The 23190-nt window shown below is 40.9% G+C and overlaps 1 protein-coding gene across 3 annotated transcripts; it reads right to left on the reverse strand.

The window, feature by feature from the left end:
* Positions 1-3997: 3997 nt before the first annotated feature.
* LOC140635003 (myosin regulatory light chain 12B) lies at positions 3998-22269 on the reverse strand. Of its 3 annotated transcripts, none has more exons than XM_072828930.1 (4): positions 22108-22269; positions 7661-7859; positions 5696-5857; positions 3998-4488 (listed from the first exon to the last, which is right to left on the reverse strand). In XM_072828930.1, the coding sequence occupies exons 2-4, from the start codon at positions 7842-7844 to the stop codon at positions 4316-4318; spliced, it is 519 nt and encodes a 172-aa protein (XP_072685031.1). In that variant the 5' UTR covers positions 7845-7859; positions 22108-22269; the 3' UTR covers positions 3998-4315. The 3 variants fall into 3 exon arrangements, with proteins under 3 accessions (XP_072685031.1, XP_072685030.1, XP_072685032.1); XM_072828929.1 differs by lacking the exon at positions 22108-22269 and adding an exon at positions 21425-21564; XM_072828931.1 differs by lacking the exon at positions 22108-22269 and adding an exon at positions 20433-20522.
* Between the last annotated feature and the right edge of the window lie 921 nt (positions 22270-23190).

Consider the following 23190-nt stretch of genomic DNA (forward strand, 5'->3'; position numbering starts at 1 on the left):
CCTCTGCTGAAACACTTCAGATCTACCACCTTCATTTTTGGTTCTGACAGTATTACCAAGAGGGAGGTAGAGGCAGGGAACAGCTACACTAAGAAACTGTCTCCTGGTCATCTGTGTTGTGCTGATTTTAATAGAGTCTAGATTAGTTTAGATTGTGTGACTTAATAGAGTATATTAAATAGAACTACTAATATAAATAGCTCTCAACATTCTTGAGGTAGTAATAATATTCATTTATAGAACATGATTTTACAAAACATTTTCATACACATCCACTAGCTCTGTGCCTCCATCTTCTCAACTCTGAAACAGAAGTGATAATAATAATACCAACTTGCACAAGAGGGCCTTGTCAGTAAGTGGAAGAGTCAGGGCTTAGGAGGCCTGACTTATAAGGCCATAATCTGACTTTCAACGAAAATCCTGACTTCAATGTGAAAATAACCAGAGCATTGCTGAGATCTTGGCATTTTCCAGACACTCAATAAATATTTGTAAGTGGATGAATGATCGATTGATTGAATGAATGATTCGACTCTAAAAAGGGAGTCCAAGAGATTGCTCCCTGGATTTTGGGGTTCACAAAATAGTACGAATTTCACTGCAATAGACTGTTACTAATATTGCCCCTTTAAGAAACAAGACATTACAGCATTGTTGGGACTAAACTCCACAAATTCATAGGCTTGCTTTATCACTCTCAAGTTCATTGAGGAATAAGTTATTACAGTACCCAGAATAATAGTGCCATCTAGTGACACTTCTGGTATTGTCTCTAAAATCGTATATGACAAGAGGGTGATGTATTCAGTCTGCGATCCTCAGCATTTTTCTGTCCAAGAAACCTTTTCTCAAAATTTCAGCATGTGATAAACTTTCACATCCTCATTCAAACTTCCAGATGACATATTTACAGAGCCTATTCATACCAGATTTTCAGGAGTTTATACATTCATATTTTCAAAGATTATTTCTTATCTTGTAAGACCGATCAATTTTGAGTGGCAACACTGTTGCAATTATTTTTCAGAATAAGCAATATTAAATATACACATTGATTATAAGACATCCTGTTTTCAAAAACATTACAATATTTTTAAAAAGTCAACTTACAATCAAGGAAATTCATTATTCAAGTATTTATTCATATTGTATTACTGAACCTTGAAATTAACTTCTATGCAATTATTTTATTAGGAAAGATAATCTATTAAATGTATAATTAAATATAATTTTATTTTTATAAATATTAATGGCTTTTATATATATGATATATAGTATACATAAATTTACTTATTAGAAAAAACTTTGGCCAGACTATAGGTATTATTTAATTAGGAAATTATAGGTTTAGTGAGAAGCCCACTATCTCTCCAAAAGTTCAGAAGCTAGTCTTGGCTCAGATATTGTCTTGTTATATGAAGCTGAGCAAGTCAGGGAACTTCTGTAACTCAGTATTCTCACCTGTAAAATGGATTAACAATGACTATATTATCCACCTCCTGGAGTTTTGGAACTTCTTTATGATGCTAAGAAACTAACCATTTTCCTGAGAGAGCAGGTTCTGGAGCTAGACTAGCTGGACTCAAATTACAGTCCCATTGCCCACTAGTTGTATAACCTTGTTACTTCTCTGTCCCTCAGTGCTTCATCTGTAGAACAGATATAATAAAAATACCTATCACCAAGGGCAGTAGGGTAACATGCTTAATACACAGTAAATATTTAGTATAGCTTTCATGATGTGATTACACACATACATACACATCCAGTGTGATAGCCAAAAGATCAATTGTCAACTTAAGAGATCATCCCTATGTGGTTCTCAAGAAAAAGAAAGCTACTAGTGTTTTCACCACCATCACCAATATTTATTGAACACTAGAGAGGAACAAGGTCCTAACGTAGGTGACTTATAGTAGGTGACTTATAGTACTAGATTCCACAACTCTCCTTAGATACTATAGACAAAAACAGAATGGGATAGGGCAAGTCAACATAAGACATTTTAAAAAACAACTGAATTTTTTATAATCTTGAAAACTTCTCTTCCAATCCTTCACATCTGCCCTTAAGCAGAACAGAATAAATCAAAATGATGGAGATGGAATGATGCCAGAGAGCAGCAAGGGAAGGTTGGAGCAGAGGAAATAGACAAGGAGAGGCATTTTATAGCTACCTCCTCTATTTCTGGAGTCCAAGCCACCCTTGTGTCTTACCTGGAGGACAGTGAGAGTCTCCTAACTGAAAGCCGCCTTGCTTCTAATCTTGCCTCTCCTTTCTGTACACAATGGCAAGGTTAAGTTTCCAAAAACCTAACTCTCCTTTCTTCCTTCCCAAAGCCCTATGATTCCACCACACTTTAAGCAACAAATACCATCCTTATGTCCTTCTCCTATGCTCTCCCAGTGCTCTCACCACAGCCCTGAAAGGAGCCTTTTAAGTGAGAATCCAGGGACCTCTTCTTGTCACACAGATCTCTGCTTAATGTCACGTCTCAAAGGTCCTCTGCCGCACTTGCTCTGTTCTTCATCCCATAGTAGTTATAGGATATGGCTTATGGATCCTGCCTCTCACCAGAGAATGTGAGCTCCAGGAGGGCAGCATTTTTGTCTGTCCTGCCTCTCAGTTACCCCCAACACTTGCAACAGTGCCTGGCACATAACAAGTGACTGATAAATATGGTTTAATGACAATCAAGATTATCGCAGGAGGTATCACCTTCTCTCAAACATATAGTGATTCTCCACCTGGTTTGACACTGCATGGTGACTTTAAGCTCGGACAGGTGCTTCAGGTTTTCTAAACTTCAGCTCTCATTAAAAAGGCAGGAATGACACTGTCTTACCTACCCCGCGAGTGCTGTGAGGATTAGATAATAAAGCTGAAATTTCTCATAAGTTTGGAACACATACTAGACCTTGACAGTGGAACTGCTCTCTCATTTTAAAGATGATGAAATGGAAGCCCAGAAAAATTAAGTGGCAATAAATGACCAGGATATGCCTACCACACCATGCTCTAAGGCTCCAACATTAAATCATATGGAAATGGGTTGATTTTAAGCAGATAAAACATCAATAGCTTAAGAGAGGAAATAGATGCTGAACAAGACTGGGAAAATTTAAGATTTTTTTTTCCTTTTTTAGGTTTTTCTCTCCTATTTCTCATATTGCTTGGCCTTGAGGATTTTAAATGAGCTCTGTGGCAGCCTTGTGTTTTTCAGGCCTTGCCTATAGTCTACATGAACTATCTTCAAACATGATTGCTTAAAATCCTTTGTCTTCTATTTTTTTAACGGGAGAGTTTTTCTGAAATTCTCTTCAAATAATCAATTTCCACAAATTATTAAATTTCAATGACTATAAAACTGTTAGAATGTAACAGAAATGTCTTGACCTTTTAGGCATTTGGGGCTTTTCAGAGAGAGCATGGGGTTTCCAGGAATATAAGCTCTGGAGTGAGGTGCCCCATGTTGGAATCCCACCTCTGACTTACTCTAGTGACTGATCAATCACTCCACTCTGCAGAGCTCAGTTCCCCCACTTGAAACACAGAGCTAATAAAAATGTATCTCACAAGGTTGTTGGAAGATTCAGTGAAAAAAATCACCTATGTGCAGTGCTTTACACATAATAAATGTTAGTAAAACTATTCTTCAGAATTTTGCCTCATCTTCTTAGGCTCTAAGATCCATAAAATGTTAAATGTTTTCTCAGAAATATCTTATATTTATCATCCAAAAGTTTAAACATCTGACTTATGAAAAGCATGAAAAAAACCTAAAGGCAATAAGTAGTTCTGACTGCATAATAATGTTATTTTGTACTTAGAAGTTCTGAAGAACATGGTCCCACATCAGTGAAAAATCAGCTTTACCATGAAATTTGAATTATGTGAAGCTGGAAATCTGAAAAAAACAAACAAACAAAAAAACACTACCCCCAACTACCACTTCTTTAACTTTCCATTATATTCCATTTGACTCAGCATAATCTTTATTTCAAAATAGTGTTTTTATTATTATAAAAATGTAAAAATCCAGCAAAACCAGAAATACCAGATATATTTTCCTGGGCTTTCACATTTGTTGATTTTTATTCTCAATCTCTTTTTCAGCACAATTTACAACCTCAACCCCATTTGCAGTCTGATTATACAAGTGCTAAGTGGCAGAAAGATCTAGAATAAATAGATCAAAAAAAGAGGCCAAGCTGTGAAACTAAGTTGCATGCAACAGGTCTATGAGGGTGGGGGAAAGTGTCTGAGAATTAAAACAAAGACAAAGCAACTGGAAGTTTTAGCTAAAGTTCTTTCAATCATCTTTGTCTTTTGCTCCATGTTTAAGGATGCGCGTGAACTCAATGTAATTGAAATTCCCCTTCTTATCGATAGGTGCTTCCCTGTACAGCTCATCCACCTCCTCATCTGTAAACCGGTCTCCCATGGTTGTCAGCAGCTCTCTCAGGTAATCTTCCTGGATGGTGCCTGGAAGGCAGTAGAGAGAGAAGAGTCATGAATACTTCCTGGCACTTTAATGATTTCTTTCTTTCTTTTTTTTTAAGATTTTATTAATTCATGAGAGAGAGAGAGAGAGAAGCAGGCTCCTCACAGTGAGCCTGATGTGGGACTCAATCCCTGGATCTGGGATCACACCGGGAGCTAAAGGCAGATACTCAATTGCTGAGCCACCCAGGCGTCCCTAATGATTCATTTCTAAACTAGGTCAGTGTTAGAAAATATTTCAGAATATGCACATTTATGTGAACAGAATAAATTAGTGAATTAAGGCAATGTGTAACTATATCATTGTTTGCCTATTTTAGAGTTCTTTCATTTTAGAGAGTTTTTAAAAAAGATTTTATTTACTTTGGAGGGAGATTCTGTGAGTAGAGGAGGGGCAGAGGTAGAGAGAATCAATCTCAAGTAGACTCTGCACCAAGTGGGCTCCATCTCATGACCCTGAGATAGTGACCTGAGCTGAAACCAAGAGTTGGACGCTTAACCAACTGAGCCACCCAGGCGCCCTTAGAGTTCTTTCATTTAAAAGACCAGTTATTAGATTATAATGCTTATGAAATTAATTTGAAGAAAGTGTTTTCTAGAGGAAAAAAAAAAGCCCTCTGTATTTCAGAGATGTAAAGAAAAACAAAAAGGCAGCTGCCCAGAAAAACAGACCAAAAGTGCAGGAGGGACAGTGAGGTTGTAACAGGTGGAGACGGGAAGCAGGAAGGAGGGAGTTTATCTGAGTAAGTGTGCAGGTGGCTGAGGAGAGGGTTAACGGAGAAGGAAAGGGGAAATGAAAGAAGTAAGAGATGTGAACAGCTAGGCTTTATACTCTTCAAAATGAGAGAAAAGATTTTTTTAACTGTTCAAGTTAGTTAATTTTACTTTTTGGTGAGATTTATAGTCTCCTGAAGAAGTAGTTTTCATTGTTTAAGAAATTCTATTTCACAGACAATTCTCTATTTGGCTTTCAGGAAGCTCCGAACCAAATTCAAAAATTAATACCACAGACTGGGTAGCTTTTTGACCCACATACCTGTGGACTCCCCATTCTTGGTCATATAATCCTATTATAAATGATATTCATTTTTTAAAACAAGTTCCATGTTACTCACCTTTTATCATTTCCTAAAAAGTGTTTCATATAGTCTGGAATGAGGGTGGGCGTGAACAAACAAAGAGTACTCACCAGTTGCTTCTTCATCAAAGCAAGCAAAAGCATTTCTGATGACATCTTCCGGATCTGTGCCGTTTAACTTCTCACCAAACATCGTGAGGAACATGGTGAAATTAATGGGCCCTGGAGCCTCATTCATCATGGCCTCAAGGTATGCATCGGTTGGATTCTTCCCTACAAGATTTCACATTTTAACATTTAAGGACAAAGAACTAATTTCAATACATAATTATTTGGTTACTGTTATGCTCCCCAGCATATTTTTAAGTTATATCATCACCACATGGAACCATTTTTTCAATTCAGTTGCATTAAGAACATTCTTTTTATTTTTATTTTTTGCATTAAGAACATTCTTAAAAGACAATTTTTGACAATGTAAAAAATCTTTGATATATCATTATAAAAATATATTGTGGCTTAGGTTAAATGTTTTTCATTCATTGGTACTTTCTACAATTTTTCCTTCACTATTTTTCATTAAAAACAAGCACCTGAGGGGCACCTGGGTGGCTGAGTTGATTAAGCATCTGCTTTTGGCTCAGATCATGATCTCAGGGTCCTGAGATCAAGTACTATTCAGGGAGAGGGCCTGTTTCTCCCTCTCCTTCTGCACCCCCCCCCCCAGCTCATGTTCTTTCTCTCTCACTTTTTCTCAAATAAATAAATAAATAAAATCTTATTAAAAAAAAAACAAAAAAACAAAAACAAGCACCTGAAACCATGAACCAGGCAATGACACATTTTTGCAACTTGAATGTTAATGTTAAAGGTCCATTAAGGCATTTCAATGCCAGTTGTTTAAAAAATTGAAATATCTGTATTTTCCATTGTGGCAAAGTTGCCCATGAATTGGTATGCTTCAAAAATTTATTTAATAAGTTGGTCATTTAAGCTAAAACTATTAGGTTGGTTTAGAATTGAGAGCTCATTTCTGGAATAACAAAGGGTTCCTCTTAATCTAGGCATTTGTGAGGATCCCCAAAATGGAAGGACCCAAAGTCAGCCTCTTACTCTACTATCCCTCATTTACCTAACAAAAATTAATTACGCATCTATTATGAGCAAGGCACAGGCTTGAATGTTCAATCTTTGTAATATAACTAAATCCTTCAGTTTTCCTCCAGGCCTTTTTCAGTAGTGACCCGCTCAAAAGAGTACACTTAGCTATTCTGAGTATGAAAAACACTGGGATCCAACCTACTTCCAAGTCAATAACTTAGCTCGGTATCCTGATTTTAATCTCACTCTGAATAAAGAAAATGTTGCAAAATGTTAACTGGTACATCTAGGTCATCTAGGTAACAGATGTATGCATGTTTATCATACAGTTCTTTTTTTTTTTTAATCATGCAGTTCTTTCAACTTTTTGCAGGCTTAAAAAATTTCAAAATATTATATTAGAAAAAAAGCAAATATAGGAACAAATTTGTGTCCTGGTTACTAAGAGGAAAAGAATAACAACCTCTCTCTTTGCTCTCTGGCCCTTGAACTGTCCTTTCTGCCTAATGTCAAGCACAAGAAAACTCCAGAGTATAGAGCCTAACTTTAGGCCCTCCCTGACCTGCACACCTTCTCTGCCCAATCTACAGAGAACTCCTAGGCTTGCCATTCCCAACTGTAAGTCACTGCTGACTTGGGATGGAACATGGAAGACATTCCCTCTCATCCTTTTAAGATCACAATAAACAACAAAATCCTAAAAGGAATAATAAATTAACACCCGTATACCAAAATGACAAAGCATAGTTTGTTTGCTTTAAATCTTGTATCTTTATATTTTCTTTTACCTTAATTATAAAAAAATTATAAATAAAATCCTCTTATGACTGGCCAACCCCAATACAGCCCTTCTCACCCAGACAGCTCTCAAAAGGCCTTTGAGAAAAGGAAATACTACACATCACAAAAAATAATTCATACAACACTGAATTATTATTTTTGGGAAGTGGGCATATTAAGAATATAAAAGCCTACCTAGAGAAGCAAGCATATCATGCAAATCTTCCTTGTCAATGAAACCATCTCTGTTCTGATCAATCATGTTGAAGGCCTCTTTGAACTCCTGAATCTGTGACTGGTCAAACATAGCAAATACATTGGATGTTGCGCGCTGGGGGCGCTTCTTGGTGGTCTTGGTCTTTGCCTTTTTGCTCGACATGGTGGCTGTTTAATTCTAGAGTTAAAAAGAAAAAACACGAAGAAAGAATGCATAAAACAAACAAAAAGAACCTGTAACACCTAAAGTTAGTGAGTAAAAATATCTTAATGTAGAATTATTACTTCAATTGTATAGGAATAAATATACATTTAAACTTTATTTCCAGTGTTATAATTAAATGGCTAGGAAAAAAGTAGTTTTGAAAATTTTAAGAAACAGAATAGAAATTATTATATAGCTTGCCTCCAAATTTCATGAAACCCATTTTTATTAAGTAGAAGTTAATTGAAAAATCTATATCAATAGCTAGCACTTACTGAGTAGCTGACTATGTGCCAAGCACTATTATGAGGGTTTGGGGTTTCCCTCAAGAGAAAAGCTCCAAAGTTGACACTTCACCATACTTTTTTACAGGCATCATCCCAATAGATCCTAACAGTCCAATGCAATAGGCATTCTTTTTACTCCACTTTATTACCAATATTACATAACCTCTCCGAGCCTTAGATTTCCAAAATACAATGTGAAAACCAGAAAAGCTCATGCAATCTTGTTTTACAGCAAAACAGTCTCTACTTCAATGTAAGTGAGACTTAAGTGAGGGACCATTCGCTGAGACTAGTATAGTCACTGTATAATACATGTTTACATATTCAAAAGGCTCTCATCTTAACAAAATTATTGAAACCATTTTTTTAAAAGGATCTTTATGCCCAACATGGGGCTCGAACTCACATGGGGCTTGAACTCAGGACCCTGAGATCAAGAGTCACATGCTCTACCAACGGAGCCAGCCAGGAACCCCAAACCTATTCTTTTTTTTTTTTTTTCCAAACCTACTCTTTAATCTTGCATCCTTTGTAGTTTCATCCTCATTTCCCCTTTCCTTTGACAAAACTTTTAGACTAGCAATCTGATACTCAACTGTCACCATTTTCTCTTCTTTCCAATCACTTCTCAATTCTCTATAGTATGTCTTTGGTGACAGCCTCTAATACTCTACTGAAAGCCACCAATAATTCAGATGTCAAATAGGGGGTGCCTGGGTGTCTCAGTCAGTTATGTGTCCTACTCTTGATCTCAGCTCAGATCTTGATCTCAGGTTGAATTCAAGCCCCACGTTGGGCTCCACACTGGGCATAGAGCCTACTTAAAAAAAAAAAGTGTCTCATAGAATGAACATATTTCATTCCATTTTTTATTTGCAGTTTTAAATAATCAAACACAACACAAAAATACTATCAGCTGTGGAATTAGAAAGTCCTGAGTTCCAATCTCAGCTCTATCATACATATAACCTTAGAAAATCCAGAAACCAGAGCAATTTTTCCATCCAATGTCTTATTCTATCTTCACAATTGCCCTATGAGATAGGTATTATCTAGGTTAAAGTATACAATCAATAGCCCTATGAAATAAACAATATTGCCCAAAGAGAGGCTTGGCCTTTGTCCCTGTGCTTCTGGGGGGTAATCTCTAAGCCTGTGGAATATCCTGCCTGATATCTGGAGTCTTGAGTCACATCAGACAATCTAACAGTGTTATTGTAGAGGTAATGGGTCATGTGTTATCAGTTTGACCTCTCAAGGGGCTGGAGACTGAGGTCAGCCACAGAGCACCTGACAGTATCTACATGATGGAGCGCCAATAAAAACTATGGATATCAAGGAACAAGTGAGCTTTCCTAGTTGGCAATACTCCATGCATATTGTCACACCTCTTTGCCAGGAGGAGTCAACCCTGTCCATGGGAGGACAACTGACAGCTCTGATTTGGAACCCTCCTGGACTCTGTACTGTATATCTCTTCCTTTGGCTGATTTTAATCTGAATCCTTGTATTGCAACAAACCATAACCAAGGGTATAACAGCTTTCAAGGATTCTGAGAATTCTAGCAAAATTACCAAACCTGAGGGTTGTCTTGGGGACCCAAATTTACGATTAGTATCAGAAATGAGGGCAATCTTGGGGACTGTTTTCTAACTGTGCAGCCTCATAGTATGAAAGCAGATTAGCTGGGGCAGTGGCTGACCAAAGCAACTCTGTACCGAGTTTCTAGGACTTTTAGTCTCGAACTTTATTTTACAGTAAACTCTACACCCTCCTTGGAGCTCAAACTCACAACCCTGAGATCAAGAGTTGCATACTTGATCGACTGAGCTAGCCAGGCACCCCTGGTCTTGGACTTTTAATCTACATTGTTTATTTCTTTCTTCAATCCAAAAAAATATCCCACTGGGTCTACTGAAGCTTGGCTTAGTGGTACAGGTTTGAAGTACACCAGCCTTTGAGTTCGTACTCAAACATTCCAACTCCTTCTCTATCCCACATAAATGTTAATTTTCCCTTCTGTCCTGTAACTTAGCTTATTTGAGTTTAGTTATATTGAAGGTTAAATCAGAGACAGAATGTGGCCCACCAGCAAGGCACTTGTCTAAGCTTTAATTGTTCCTATTCCAAAAACAGTTGGGACTAAAATTTTTTCATGCTAAAAATTCTATGATTCTACTTCTTCAAGATAGAATACGTACAAAAGATAGTAAATCTGAAGATAAGAATTAGTTCTCTCAATATCTGTGAATTGTGCAATAGAGTCATTTAGAAAAATTTCCCAGAGTAAATTTTTATTTTTTTTAAAGATTTTATTTATTTATTCATAGACAGACAGAGAGGAGAGAGAGAGAGAGAGAGAGAGGCAGAGACACAGGCAGAGGGAGAAGCAGGCTCCATGCTGGGAGCCCGATGTGGGACTCGATCCAGGGTCTCCAGGATCACACCCAAGGCTGCAGGTGGCGCCAAATCGCTGTGCCACCGGGGCTGCCCAGTAAATTTTTATTCTTTTTTTTTTTTAATTTTTTTTAAATTTTTATTTATTTATGATAGTCACAGAGAGAGAGAGAGAGGCAGAGACATAGGCAGAGGGAGAAGCAGGCTCCATGCACCGGGAGCCCGACGTGGGATTCGATCCCGGGTCTCCAGGATCGCGCCCTGGGCCAAAGGCAGGCGCTAAACTGCTGCACCACCCAGGGATCCCCAAATTTTTATTCTTAAAAAATAATTATTGTGTCATGCTAACCCCACATCTAACCCAAAAGTATATTATACTTAAACATTTCTGCAATTCTCCAAGAAGCTGATGCCAAGATGGGATTAAACATGCAAAGGTTTTTATTACGGCAACACCTGTGAGAAAGAATGAGGGAGGTAACCAATAAGGCTAGAAATTCCATTAGATGGTAAGGCAAGTCTGACCCCCGCGAGTAAGGCATCACGGAAGGAAGGTGAAAGATGAGCAATTCACTAAATGGCCCTAATCAAAATAGGGCACAGAGCAGTAATAAGCTCAATGTAATAACACCATAATTTCTTCTAAAAAAGTTTTTTTTTCCCAGCACCTGCATGGCTTAGTTGGTTAAGTGTCTGCCTTCGGCTCAAGTCATGATCTTGAGGTCCTGGGATTGAACCTTGCATCGGGCTCCCTGCTCAGTGAGGAGTCTGCTTCTCCCCCTCTGCTCATGCTTTCTCTCTCAAATAAATTTTTTAAAAATATTTTATTTATTTATTCATGAGAGAGACAGAGAGAGAAGTAGAGACACAGGCAGAGGTAGAAGCAGGCTCCTCACAGGGAGCCCAATGTGGACTGGATCCCCGGACTCCAGGATCTTGCCCTGAGCCGAAGGCAGGCGCTCAACTGCTTAGCCACCCAGGCATCCCTCAAATAAATTTTTTTAAAAAATTCTTTTTTTAAATGTTTTTTTCCCCTGTGCTTTATTTTAAAACTGTACACATTTATATATGCATATGGTACTAAACACTATACACATACACACATAATATATCGGCTGATAAATTATCAGCTGAAAAGTGAGGCAAAGTTGTTCTGAAAAGAACTCTACCCCCCAAAGAAACTACCATTCTCTTTTTCCTTTCTTTCTGAGATAAATATCTTGGCTTCCTCTTCTTTCTCACTTCCTACTCACTTTCAACCCACCACAATCTGGCTTTTATCCCTCTACTGCAACTGCTTTCAAACTGCCAAATCCAGTCGAACTCCTTGGATCACTCTGTTGTATTTGACATCATTTTATTCCTCTTTTCTTTGGAGCCTCAACAACTCTTGGCCTTGGTGAACAGTAATAGTAGAAATGAACTGTCCAAAATGGGAACACAGTACAAGGTTCCCAACCTTGGAAGACCTTCCACTCTAACAACGGAGACTCCTAAAAGTGATATTGGAAGGTTGGTTTATGTAAAATGCTTCATTTGACTTGGTAATACCAATTTACTCTTATCTCAGTTCTATTTTTATGATTGGTCCTCCTCCATTTTGTTAGGCTTTTATCTTCTCCACTCACCTAAATATTCATGTTTCCCAATATTCTAGCGGTCCATGGCTTATTAAAATTCTTCCCATTCTGCTTTCCATGGATGATCTCATCAACTCTCACTGGTGTGACAACACTGATGACTCCCAAGTCTGTATCCTAGGTCTGAACTTTCCATTGGGCTCCTGATTCTAACATCCACTTGCTTGTGAAAGGCACCCATTTGGACACTCCACAGACACTCATAATCAGTGTACCAAAAACCGAATTCATTCCCATTTCTAAATTTTCTTAGTTTTCTGTCTTCCATTAATGATACTATCATTTACCTATTCACTAAGCAAGAAACCTACGAGTCATCCCCAACTCATCCCTCTTCCGGATGAATCAAGCTCTGCCTCTTAAATATTTCTCAGATTTGCTCATCTTCCTCATTCTTCTCCCACCATCCTTACGTAGGCCTTCATTATTTCTGCATAGAATATTTCTATGGCCAACTAACCTATCTTGTTGCTTCTCCATCCCTCTAAACTGTATGTTCCAGCCAGTGGTGTCTAACACATGAATATGACCTTATCTTTCCCTTAAAAATCTTTGGCTCCCCACTTCCTATAGGACAGAGAGTACAAGGTCTTAAGCATGTGGTACACTTGGGGGGCTCAGCAGTTGAGCGTGTCTTTGGCTCAGGGAGTGATCTCAGATTCCCAGGATGGAGTCCCACATCGGGCTCCTTGCATGGAGCCTGCTTCTCCTCCGTCTGCCTGTGTCTCTGTCTCTCTTTCTGTGTCTCTCATGAATAAATAATAAAATCCTAAAAAAAAAAAAAAAAAGTTCTTAAGCATGGTATACAGAGTCCTCCTTTCCATACTTTACAATGATCTTTCCAGCCTTATCTCTAGCCATTCTTTTTTTTTTAAATATTTTTTAAATTTTTATTTATTTATGATAGTCACACACAGAGAGAGGAGAGAGAGAGAGAGAGAGAGAGAGAGAGAGAGGGGTAGAGACACAGGCAGAGGGAGAAGCAGGTTCCATGCACCAGGAGCCCGATGTGGGATTCGATCCCAGGTCTCCAGGATCGCGCCCTGGGCCAAAGGCAGGCGCCAAACCGCTGCGCCACCCAGGGATCCCATCTCTAGCCATTCTTTGCTTTGTACTCTTCCTTTAGCAACACCAAACTGCTTGTATGTGTCCATGGCACCATGCAGTTTATCTTACATACTTCTGTTCTTGCTATTTTTCCATCCCAAAATGTGTTGACGCCAGAGAGAAAATTAAAGGTTTATTCAATTTATGGCTCCACTACCATTTACTGAGTGACTCGTGCTAGGCACATTATGTGCATTAAACTTAACATACCTGCTTTATAAATGAAGAAACTGAAGATCGAAGCTATTAAATAACCTTCCCAAGGTCACCTAAGAGTAGAGCTGGGGTTCAATCCCATTTATTAAAGGTTATTTCTACTTTTATATTTTTTATTTTGTATTAAATGTTCTTCTAGTTATTTTACCACAAAAGTTTTTTTTAAAAACTTTCAATACTACCAAGTATCCAACACTGACTCTTTTTTTTTCCTTAAAATTTTATTTGAGAGACAGCACACACATGTGTGCAAGAGAGTGGAGAGAGGGGGAGCGATAGAGGGAGAGAGAACCTCAAACATATTCCCCTCGTTTAGCAGGGAGCCCCACATAGGGTTCGATCCCACAACCCTGAGATCATGACCTGAGACAAAATCAAGAGATAAATGCTTAACTGAATGAGCAACCCAGGCACCTCCCACCCCCAATACTGATTTCTGAGTAGCAACTTTCCTCTGAATTCAAATCCTCAAGTTTTCTTTTTTTTTAATTTATTTACATTCAATTAATTAACATATATTATTAGTTTCAGAGGTAGAGTTCAGTGATTCATCTGTTGCATGTTAACCCCAGTGCTCATTAAATCATGTGCCCTCCTTATTGCCCATCACCCGGTTACTCCATCCTCCACCTCTCTCCCCTCCAACAACCTTCAGTTTGTTTCCAATGGTTGAGTTTCTCTTGGTTTGTCTCCCATAATCTTGAGTTTTCAAATAAATTTAGACTATACTGGGGAAACCAATGTTTCCAGTGCAATGAATAGAATTGCATAGTGGAATGGACTGTATAATGTAGGTTTCTTTAATTAGGTGACAGTATTTCCTACCAGTCATGGCCTTGGCTTGACATCATAAAGGCTTGAAACCTTTATCTAACATTGCCAAATTAACGTTTTAACATATACATGTTAAAGCGAAAACAACCATCAAGCCCCACTCTTAAACTGTAATTAAGAAAATTCATATAACAGTATTTAATGTAATGAAGAACACTGAACAGCAGTAAAAGCTTCTCATTTTCTCTTCAAAGTTTTTATTTCATTATTTTTGTAAATTTTTCATATAGACTGAACTAAAGGTTGTATGTACTGTTATACAGAGCTATAAGGACAGAGGTATGGGAATACTGGTCTATGTGGTTGTGGTGTCAACATATTTAGATAATAAATCCACATGTCTACAGAATACCTGTAATACTGATGTGTAAATCAAAACAAGGGCACAATAATCACTAATAAGCAGAAACTGCTTGTGAACTCCATCCAGCCTATATGACTTTATTGGCTTTTATGGGGCACAGTCTGTCAGCTCCCTAGGACTCCAACATTCCTTTGAGGTTTCTTCCTTTAAGTATCTTAAGTCAGTCAGTTGCTGTCACCATGCGGCAAGTAAACATGTCTCTCACAGCAGTTAACCTTCTGGTTTCAATCTTGGCTGCACATTAGAATCACCTTGGAAGTTAAAAAAAACAAAACAAAACAAAAAACTGATGCCTAAGTCCTAGTCTGGTCTAACTGAAACTGAATAATGGGTAGGGCTCAGGAATTTCTGTTTTAAAAAGTGCCACAGGTGATTCCATGCATGAGGATTGAGAACAAATGAGTTAACAATTTAGAAAGCACTATTTATTCACTGAGCTCCCTTCAGTTTTTAAAATTTGGTTATTATGTTTCAGTGGAGACCATTATTATGTTTTAATCTAGAGATCTGGATACTAGCTCCAGTTCTGTCATTCACAAGTTACATGACCTTTGGTCATTTTAGCTTTCCTGGGCCTCATTTTTCTCATCTATAAAAGAAGTAGATCAGAAGTCACAAACTGGCGACTACCAAACTATATGCAGTCTGCCGGTTCATTTAATTCTCCCAAGGATGACCTTTTAAAAAGCCTTTTAAAGTAACAGAATTAGTTTGCCAACATTTTAAAAAACTGAAGTTACTTTAATAAGAACAAATTTCAGACATCTTGAAAAACCGTTATGATAAGGAAACACTTGACCAGCACTCCCAAGTTCCTGTCGATAATGAGTATTCAGTGTGCAATTCCCATTGCTCCCTACAGCTTCCTGTCACAGTTGGAATTTGTTTATGTGACTGCCTGGCCTCTGAGAGCATCTGAACTTGTTCCTTGGCTACAGTGGTAGCCGAACTCCAGGATGGCTCTCAACATTTCCCATGCCCTTGTGCAATCCCCTTCAACAGTGAAAAGGGTTGACCTGCGGAGAAAGGTAAAATAATTTTCCTTCTACCTTTCTGAGTTCTTGGCTGATATAATTATAGATTCACAAAAGAAAAACAGAAGTTTATTAACATGTATACATGGGAAATATCCAGGAACAGCCAACTCAGAAAAGTAACTTAGAACTCAGCTTAAATATCATCTCCAGGTAAAGACAAATGGAAGGTATGTGTGAGGGGAAGAGGCTAGTTCCGCAGGTTACACAGTAAACAGGGTAAGGCTTGTCATGTAGACTGAAGTTAGGGCTTTCACCACTGATAAGAGTCGCAAAGTTGTCTCCAGAGAGTAATCTTTGTTCTTCCTGGTAGGGAGGGGAGGAAGGACACCTTTAGAAATTTATGTCCTGCTTTTGTGCAAATAGGAGGAGGACAGAGTGCTTTTCTTGTGTCAGCTTCAACTGCCTTCAGCTTAAAATAATCCTTATGCCAAAGTAGTGTATTTTGGAGTGTCATATTCTGCTACTCTTCATAACCAATAGGATATTGCAAAAATGATAGTGTGTGACCTTGTAAAAGACATTGCAGCTTCTGCCTTGCTCTCCCTCAGACCACTCAATCTGGAGGAAGCCAGCACCAGGTCACGAGGGCCCTCCACAGCCCTATGGAAAGGTCCATGTGGCAATAAACTGAGGCCTCCTGCCTAGAGCCAACATCAAGCTGCCTAGAGCCTTGCCAGCCATAGGAGTCAGCCAACTTGGAGGTGGATCTTCCTTCAAATGACTGCAAACCTAGCTGACACCTGGACGCAACCTCATGAGACTCAGAACCACTGACTAAACTGCCTTGCAATTCCTAACCCTCAGAAACTGTTGTTTTTTTAAGGTGCTAAGTTTGGGGTAATTGGTTATATAGTACTAGAAAACTAGTAAAGCCACTGTTTCCTTGGCCTATTTAATATTAAAATAGGGCAGTGCCTTTATTTCAGAATTATGGCCACAGTCAAGTTTGTATTAGACAGGAAATTTTTGATTCCAGGTTAGAAAATTTTAATTCCTTCCGTTCAATTTCTCCAAGTTCTGTGGGTTCCTCTTTCTTCCTTTTAAAAAGGATTTTATTATTTTAATTTTTTTAAAAAAATTTTTATTTATTTATGACAGTCACACAGAGAGAAAGAGAGAGAGAGAGAGAGAGAGAGAGAGAGAGGGCAGAGACACAGGCAGAGGGAGAAGCAGGCTCCATGCTCCGGGAGCCCGACGTGGGATTCGATCCCGGGTCTCCAGGATCGCGCCCTGGGCCAAAGGCAGGCGCCAAACCGCTGCGCCACCTAGGGATCCCTATTATTTTAATTTTTAAAGTAATCTTCTACACCCCGTGTAGGGCTCAAACCTACAATCCTGAGATCAAGAGTTGCATGCTCTACCAACTGAGCCAAACCAGGAACCCCTAATTTTTGCCATTTAAAAAGTTTTTTTCTAGTAATTTAACCATTTCATCTAGATTTTTAAGTGTTAACGCACAGTTATTCACAGTTATTAAAACCATTTAATTACTTTTTAAAAGGGTATTTAAGTAATCTCTACCCGCAACATGGTGCTCAAACTCACATCTCCTGAGATCAAGAGTCACATGCTCTGACTGGGCCAGTCAGGCACTCCTGTGGCTATCTCTTTTACCTGCAACAGGGTCACCGCTACCTCAACATTCCCATCAACACTACCCTGTTCTTCTGATTCCTATGCTGATTTGCTAGTTCTTCTTGCTTCCTAATTAGGGTTTTTTTCTCAAAGCTCTATTCTTGAAGTATTGTGCTTTTCTTCAGTACTGGTAGAAAAACCGAAAGAAAAAGAAAAAGAAAGAAAAAGAAAAAGAAAAAGAAAAAGAAAAAGAAAAAGAAAAAGAGGAAAAGAGGAGAGGAAAAGAGGAAAAGAGGAAAAGAGGAAAAGAGGAAAAGAGGAAAAGAGGAAAAGAGGAAAAGAGAAAGGAAAGGAAAGGAAAGGAAAGGAAAGGAAAGGAAAGGAAAGGAAAGGAAAGGAAAGGAAAGGAAAGGAAAGGAAAAACAAGAGCGGGGATCCCTGGGTGGCTCAGCGGTTTAACTCCTGCCTTCAACCCAGGGTGTGATCCTGGAGTCCTGGGATCAAGTCCTGCATCGGGCTCCCTGCATGGGGCCTGATTCTCCCTCTGCCTGTGTCTCTGCCTCTCTCTCTCCCTGTGTCTGTCATGAATAAATAAAATCTTAAAAAAAAAGAAAAAGAAAAACCAGGAGCATAAAGTTACTTCTCAAAAATGATGTAACTGGGGAGGGAAGAGGAGCTGGTTTTGTGAGCAAGGGATGATAAAGAGTCTGAGTTTTAGCCAAGTTCCAGTAGAATGGTAGTGGAGAGGCCCAGAGGCAGGATGGTTAGGGGGTCTCCTTTAGCAAGTCCAATTTGTAAGTAAAGGCACAAGAAGAGGCCTAACCTAATGAATGCAAAAAAGCAGAGAGCAGTTCTGCTAAAAACTAAGGTCATTTCTTATTTATTTATTTATTTATTTATTTATTTATTTATTTATTTATTTATTTATTTCTAAGGTCATTTCTGATTCAATTCTCACACTCGCTACAGTCTATCAGAACTTTTGGAAATTTCTCATGGATTCCCATGGTCATTATTATAGTCAAGACTAATGTTAGTGCTACTTAGGAAGATCAAATGACTGGATACATGAGCCAAAAGTCTGAAAACAGCAATCATAAGGAGATTTTAGTATATAATCAAGCTAAAATAGTCCACAAAATTAACTTCATATACTTAATGACATATCATTGTTTTTATGCTGCATATTTAGGCAAATATGTAATCGGATCTATAAATTATTATATCTATTATTTCTTTTACAGAGCCAAACACAATTTTTACAGCTTTCTTCTTAGTATCAGTACCAGCTAAGCTTTCCCCATATCATACATTTTTTAATATTTACCATATACGTTATAATGCTGTCAGTTTTTAATTGTGTGTTTTATGATCATCACAGCTGGCAGTAAACTCTCCATCTCCTGAACTCCCATATCATTTTGTTTTATTATAGTGATATTTATACATGGTGAAATGTATAGATCTTAAAAATGAGTTTTTATAAATGTGAACACCCATGTAATCACCATTCCAATCAAATTATAAATGTTAACAACATTCCAGAAAGTTCCTTTCAAGTCAATGACCCTCTCCTATAAACAACCATTGTTCAGATTTCTATAAATCAGAAATTTATTAAATCAATTATAGTTTTGTCTTTGACATCCTTAGAAATGGAATTATACAGTGTATATTCTATAAGCCTGACTTCTTTCACTCAATATAATATTTCTGAGATTCATATGTCTTGTTGGATTTACCACTGGTGTATTTATTATTATTTTTTTTACTGCCCAGTACTGTTCTCTTGTCCTGCCATTTACTTATAAATTTTTATGGCATTTAGCCTTTTTACCTTGGATTGTATGGTATAGTAGAATGCCTTACATTCAGCAGGTGCTCCATAAATACTAGTAAAGCAAATAATATGCTTCCCTCCTACTGCAAACAGAATTACATATATAAGGTAGATCCCGGATCTGACTCCCCAAATAAATCTTTTCTCTATGGTCTACCCATGGTTCGGCACTAACTCTACCGGACCGTTCCCCAAGAGATCCTCAACAAAACTTATCAGTTAACCCGTTCTGTACCAAGAAGACAATGGTAATAACAGACAATAACTGAGTGCTAAATATGTGCTAGCCGCTGCTCTAAGCATTTTACATATTAACATATTTAATCCTCAGAATTTATGATATAGATGCTGTTATCCCCATTTTTCAGATGAGAAAATTAGGGCAAAGAGAACAAACAATTTGCCTGCAGCCACACAGCTAGAAAATGTAGTTTAAATTCAGGATCTATATTCAGGAAGTCTAGCTCCAAAGCTTGTACCACTGGCCCCTGGTATCCTATGTATAGACAGCTGAAATTCTCTATCACGAACACATGGATATTGGGAGTACCAAGCAACATCACCACACAGCTAACATGCAGAATAAGGAAGATATCAAAGATTCTGGCAACAAAAATCATCCCCAGATACCTGGTGTCTTCGAATCCTAGAAGAGGGGGGCAACCAGCCCCATTTTTGGGCTCTTACCTTTCCTAATCCTACAAACCTTGCCTGGAGAGCTGTCCTTCAGAAGTTTTCAGTTCATCCTGTCAAAACTCAGTCTTTTTAAAGCATAAATGAATATCAAGCCAACCATTATAAAAGTTGTTTCATTCAACAGAGCCTGAACAAACAAAAAGCTGTGCCCCTAGTTATGAGGTCCAGTGGGGTCCACCTAATGCTCAGAGAAGATGGACGGCATATGTGAATCCTTCGAGTGACCTTGGGCAAATTCACTTCCCTGGGTTTCAGTTTCCTCAATTATAAAATGAAAGATAATCTATAAGACAGGTAATCTATTTCACAAGATAATCTATAAGGTTCTTTTAAATTCTAAAATTTAAAATTTCTCTGACCAAAAGAGCATTCTAAATCCATCTTAAAAAAAGGCTGCCAAACTAATCCTCTCAACACCCCCCTTTCTTCCTATCACTCTCTTTCTAAAGAATCCAAAATGACGGCCTAAAGCCTCTTACATAATCTTTTATTTCTCAGTCAAGTTTTCAAGATATCCATGAAAACACCTCACTTATCTACCTACCTACCTACCTTATTATATCCAACTATTTTTCATTTTAGTTCTTGTTCCATGCAGGCTGGTCTCCCCACTGTCTCCTTTTCACACGACACAATTCCCACCTTTTCAGCTTTTGGTCTTATTACCTCCTACTACAGATCCTGCCGGAAATACTTAAGTTCTACCTCCTAGGGCTGAGTCCAAGGTCTTCAATGAGGTCATGATTCTTTCTCCAGGAGACCTTTCTTGACTTTTGTTATTCATCCTTTTCTTCAATAAACAAGAATGAACTAAATCTTTATAAGATGCAAGACACAGGTAGAGTTACAACCCCTACAGGAATCGGTACGTTTTAGCCCGTACCAACCACGTACTCGGGTACAGGTTCTCTAACAGTCTGGGACTCTTCATTTAAGGCAAAGCGCAGGCACCAGCGGACCCCCACCTAAAGCACCCAGCACTGTGTCCAGGGGCACAGAGGCACCCATCAGCGTGTTGGGGGGCACAGAGCACTCAGCACCCTGAGGGGGCACAGAGGCACCCAGCACCCTGCGGAGGGCACACACAGAAGCACCCAGCACCGTGCGAGGACATAGAGGCACCCAGCACCTGGGGGGGTGCACAGAAGCACCCAGCACCGAGTGGGCGCACAGAGCACCGCTCAACACCCCTCATGGGCCCTGGGCCCGCGAGGGCAAGGCGCCGGCAGGCACCAGGCGGGTGAAGTCACCCCGAGGACGCAGGGCCGGTGTACCCGCGGCTGGGGGCCCGGCGAGCAGGGCGTCTCCCCTGCCCGGCTCCCGCCGCCCCGGCGCTACCCGGCCTCTGCACTTGCAGGCCGGGGCCGGGCGCCGCCAGGACCCCCCCGCCCGCCCCAGTCGCCCACCCTGACGGGTCCCGCGGCCCCCCACGCCCCGCGCCCCTGCCCCTGCCCCCCGGGGCGGGGTCCGGCGGCGGGCGGCGGGCTGGAAGGGCGGAAGGGCGCGGCCCCAGGGGGTCGTGCGCTGGGGCGAGGGCCACTCACCGACGCGCGACACCAGAGCCCGGCTGCCCGCACAGGACGACGACGGCGGCGGCGACGGCTGGGCTGCGGCGCGACGGCGGCGGCGGCGGCGGCCGGCACTTCCTGCCTGGAGAGGTGGGCCGGAAAGCGCACCGGAAGGCGCGGCTGGATCCAACTCGGGACGGGGGGATGCCGGCGGGGTTGCCGCTCGGCACCGAGCGGCGCGGGCCGGGGGCGGGGGCCGCGGGGCCTGCCGGGGCGGACGAACACAGCCCGGGCTCCGGCGGCGGCGGCGGGACACGCCGCTGCGTCGCCCCCGGCGTGCGGCGCAGCCCCCGGCCCGCCGCCCCCCCCCCGCCTCCCGCCGCAGTGCCCGCGGCCCTTCCGCGTTCCTCGGCCGCCGCACGCCGGGCGGGCCGCGCCTGGAATTTGGCCCGGCGGGGCGGGGCCGGGCGGGGCCGGGCGGGGCGGGCCGCGGTCCCTCCGGCTTTGGGGGTCCCCGGGCGGAGGCCGCGCACCCTGGGCTCCCAGATTAGCGCGCCAGGGTGCAGCCCGCCTAGTTCCGCTGGAGGTCGAGGCCAAACGAGTCACTGTTTGGGGTGCGTCCCGCCTAGTGCTGCGGGAGGCAGGAGGGCGGCGGCCCCGCGCACCTGCCTCCGGGAAACGCTTTTTCGACGGAGCTTCGCGGGCCTTGGAACATCTACCCGAAATTGTCCGGCCTTCCAGACCCCGGCCAGCCCGTGACCGTCCACTCTTCCCTTCCAACCACGACAAAGTTTTATTCAAAATATTTGCTTTCCTTTGGGTCAGCGGAGGACAGGATTGCGCACACCCGGGCAGGAGCGCGCGCTCCCTGTAAAATGCCCTTCGGGGCGGGGCGGGGCGGGGGGGCCGGGGGGAGGGGCGCAGCGGTTTAGCGCCGCCTTCGGCCCAGGCCTGATCCTGGAGTCCCGGGATCGAGTCCCGCGTCGGGCTCCCTGCATGGAGCCTGCTTCTCCCTCTGCCTGTGTGTGTGTGTGTGTGTGTCTCATGAATAAATAAATGAAATCTTAAAATAAAATGCTCTTCGTTGAAGCAGGAAGCCACGATGTTACATGATCTGGGTTTTGTTTTAGAGATTGTTGCCTATACCCTTCGGTTTCCTCATCTGGAATAATATAGAGGAATAGCGCTATTTCTGGGTAATGGAGGATAGATAAGTCATCCTAATACCAAACCTTTATCCAGCACTTGTGAGTGCCTGCCTGAAAGTGTGACACATGCTGGGGAAGAGAAATAAAAATGCCTTTATATCCTAGAAATCTTTTTTTTTTTTTTTATCCTAGAAATCTTTGTAGTAGGAACCATGTGTTCAGCACTCTACCAGTATTACAGCAGCACCTGTAAGCAAAACCTGGAGGGCTTTGTAAAAGATTCTTGAGCCCCACACACTCAAGATTCGGTACCTCCATGGTGGGGCGTTAGTTTGCATTTTTTTTTTTTTTAATTTTTATTTATTCATGACAGAGAGAGAGAAAGGGAGAGGCAGAGACACAGGCGGAGGGAGAAGCAGGCTCCCTGCACCGGGAGCCCGACGCGGGGTTCGATCCCGGGTCTCCAGGATCGCGTCCTGGGCCAAAGGCAGGTGCTAAACCACTGTGCCACCCAGGGATCCCCGTTAGTTTGCATTTCTAATAAGCACCCTGGGAATGCTGACGCCGGGGTCCTCATCTGGGAAACACTGTCCAGGGTCTGGATCATTAGGGAATGCATCTTCTCATAATTTGAAAAGCAATTTCTGACAAGTC

Source organism: Canis lupus, chromosome 6, assembly GCF_048164855.1.
Source record: "Canis lupus baileyi chromosome 6, mCanLup2.hap1, whole genome shotgun sequence".
In the NCBI taxonomy this organism is placed as follows: domain Eukaryota; kingdom Metazoa; phylum Chordata; class Mammalia; order Carnivora; family Canidae; genus Canis; species Canis lupus.

Excerpts from the sequence above, each read along its gene's own strand:
- LOC140635003 (XM_072828930.1), bottom strand. The coding sequence starts at position 7,844 with ATGTCGAGCAAAAAGGCAAAGACCAAGACCACCAAGAAGCGCCCCCAG. Across the intron at positions 5,858-7,660 it reads TGATATGCTTGCTTCTCTAG|GGAAGAATCCAACCGATGCA; the intron begins GTAGGCTTTTAT and ends GAAATCTTGTAG. Across the intron at positions 4,489-5,695 it reads CTTTGATGAAGAAGCAACTG|GCACCATCCAGGAAGATTAC; the intron begins GTGAGTACTCTT and ends ACTGCCTTCCAG.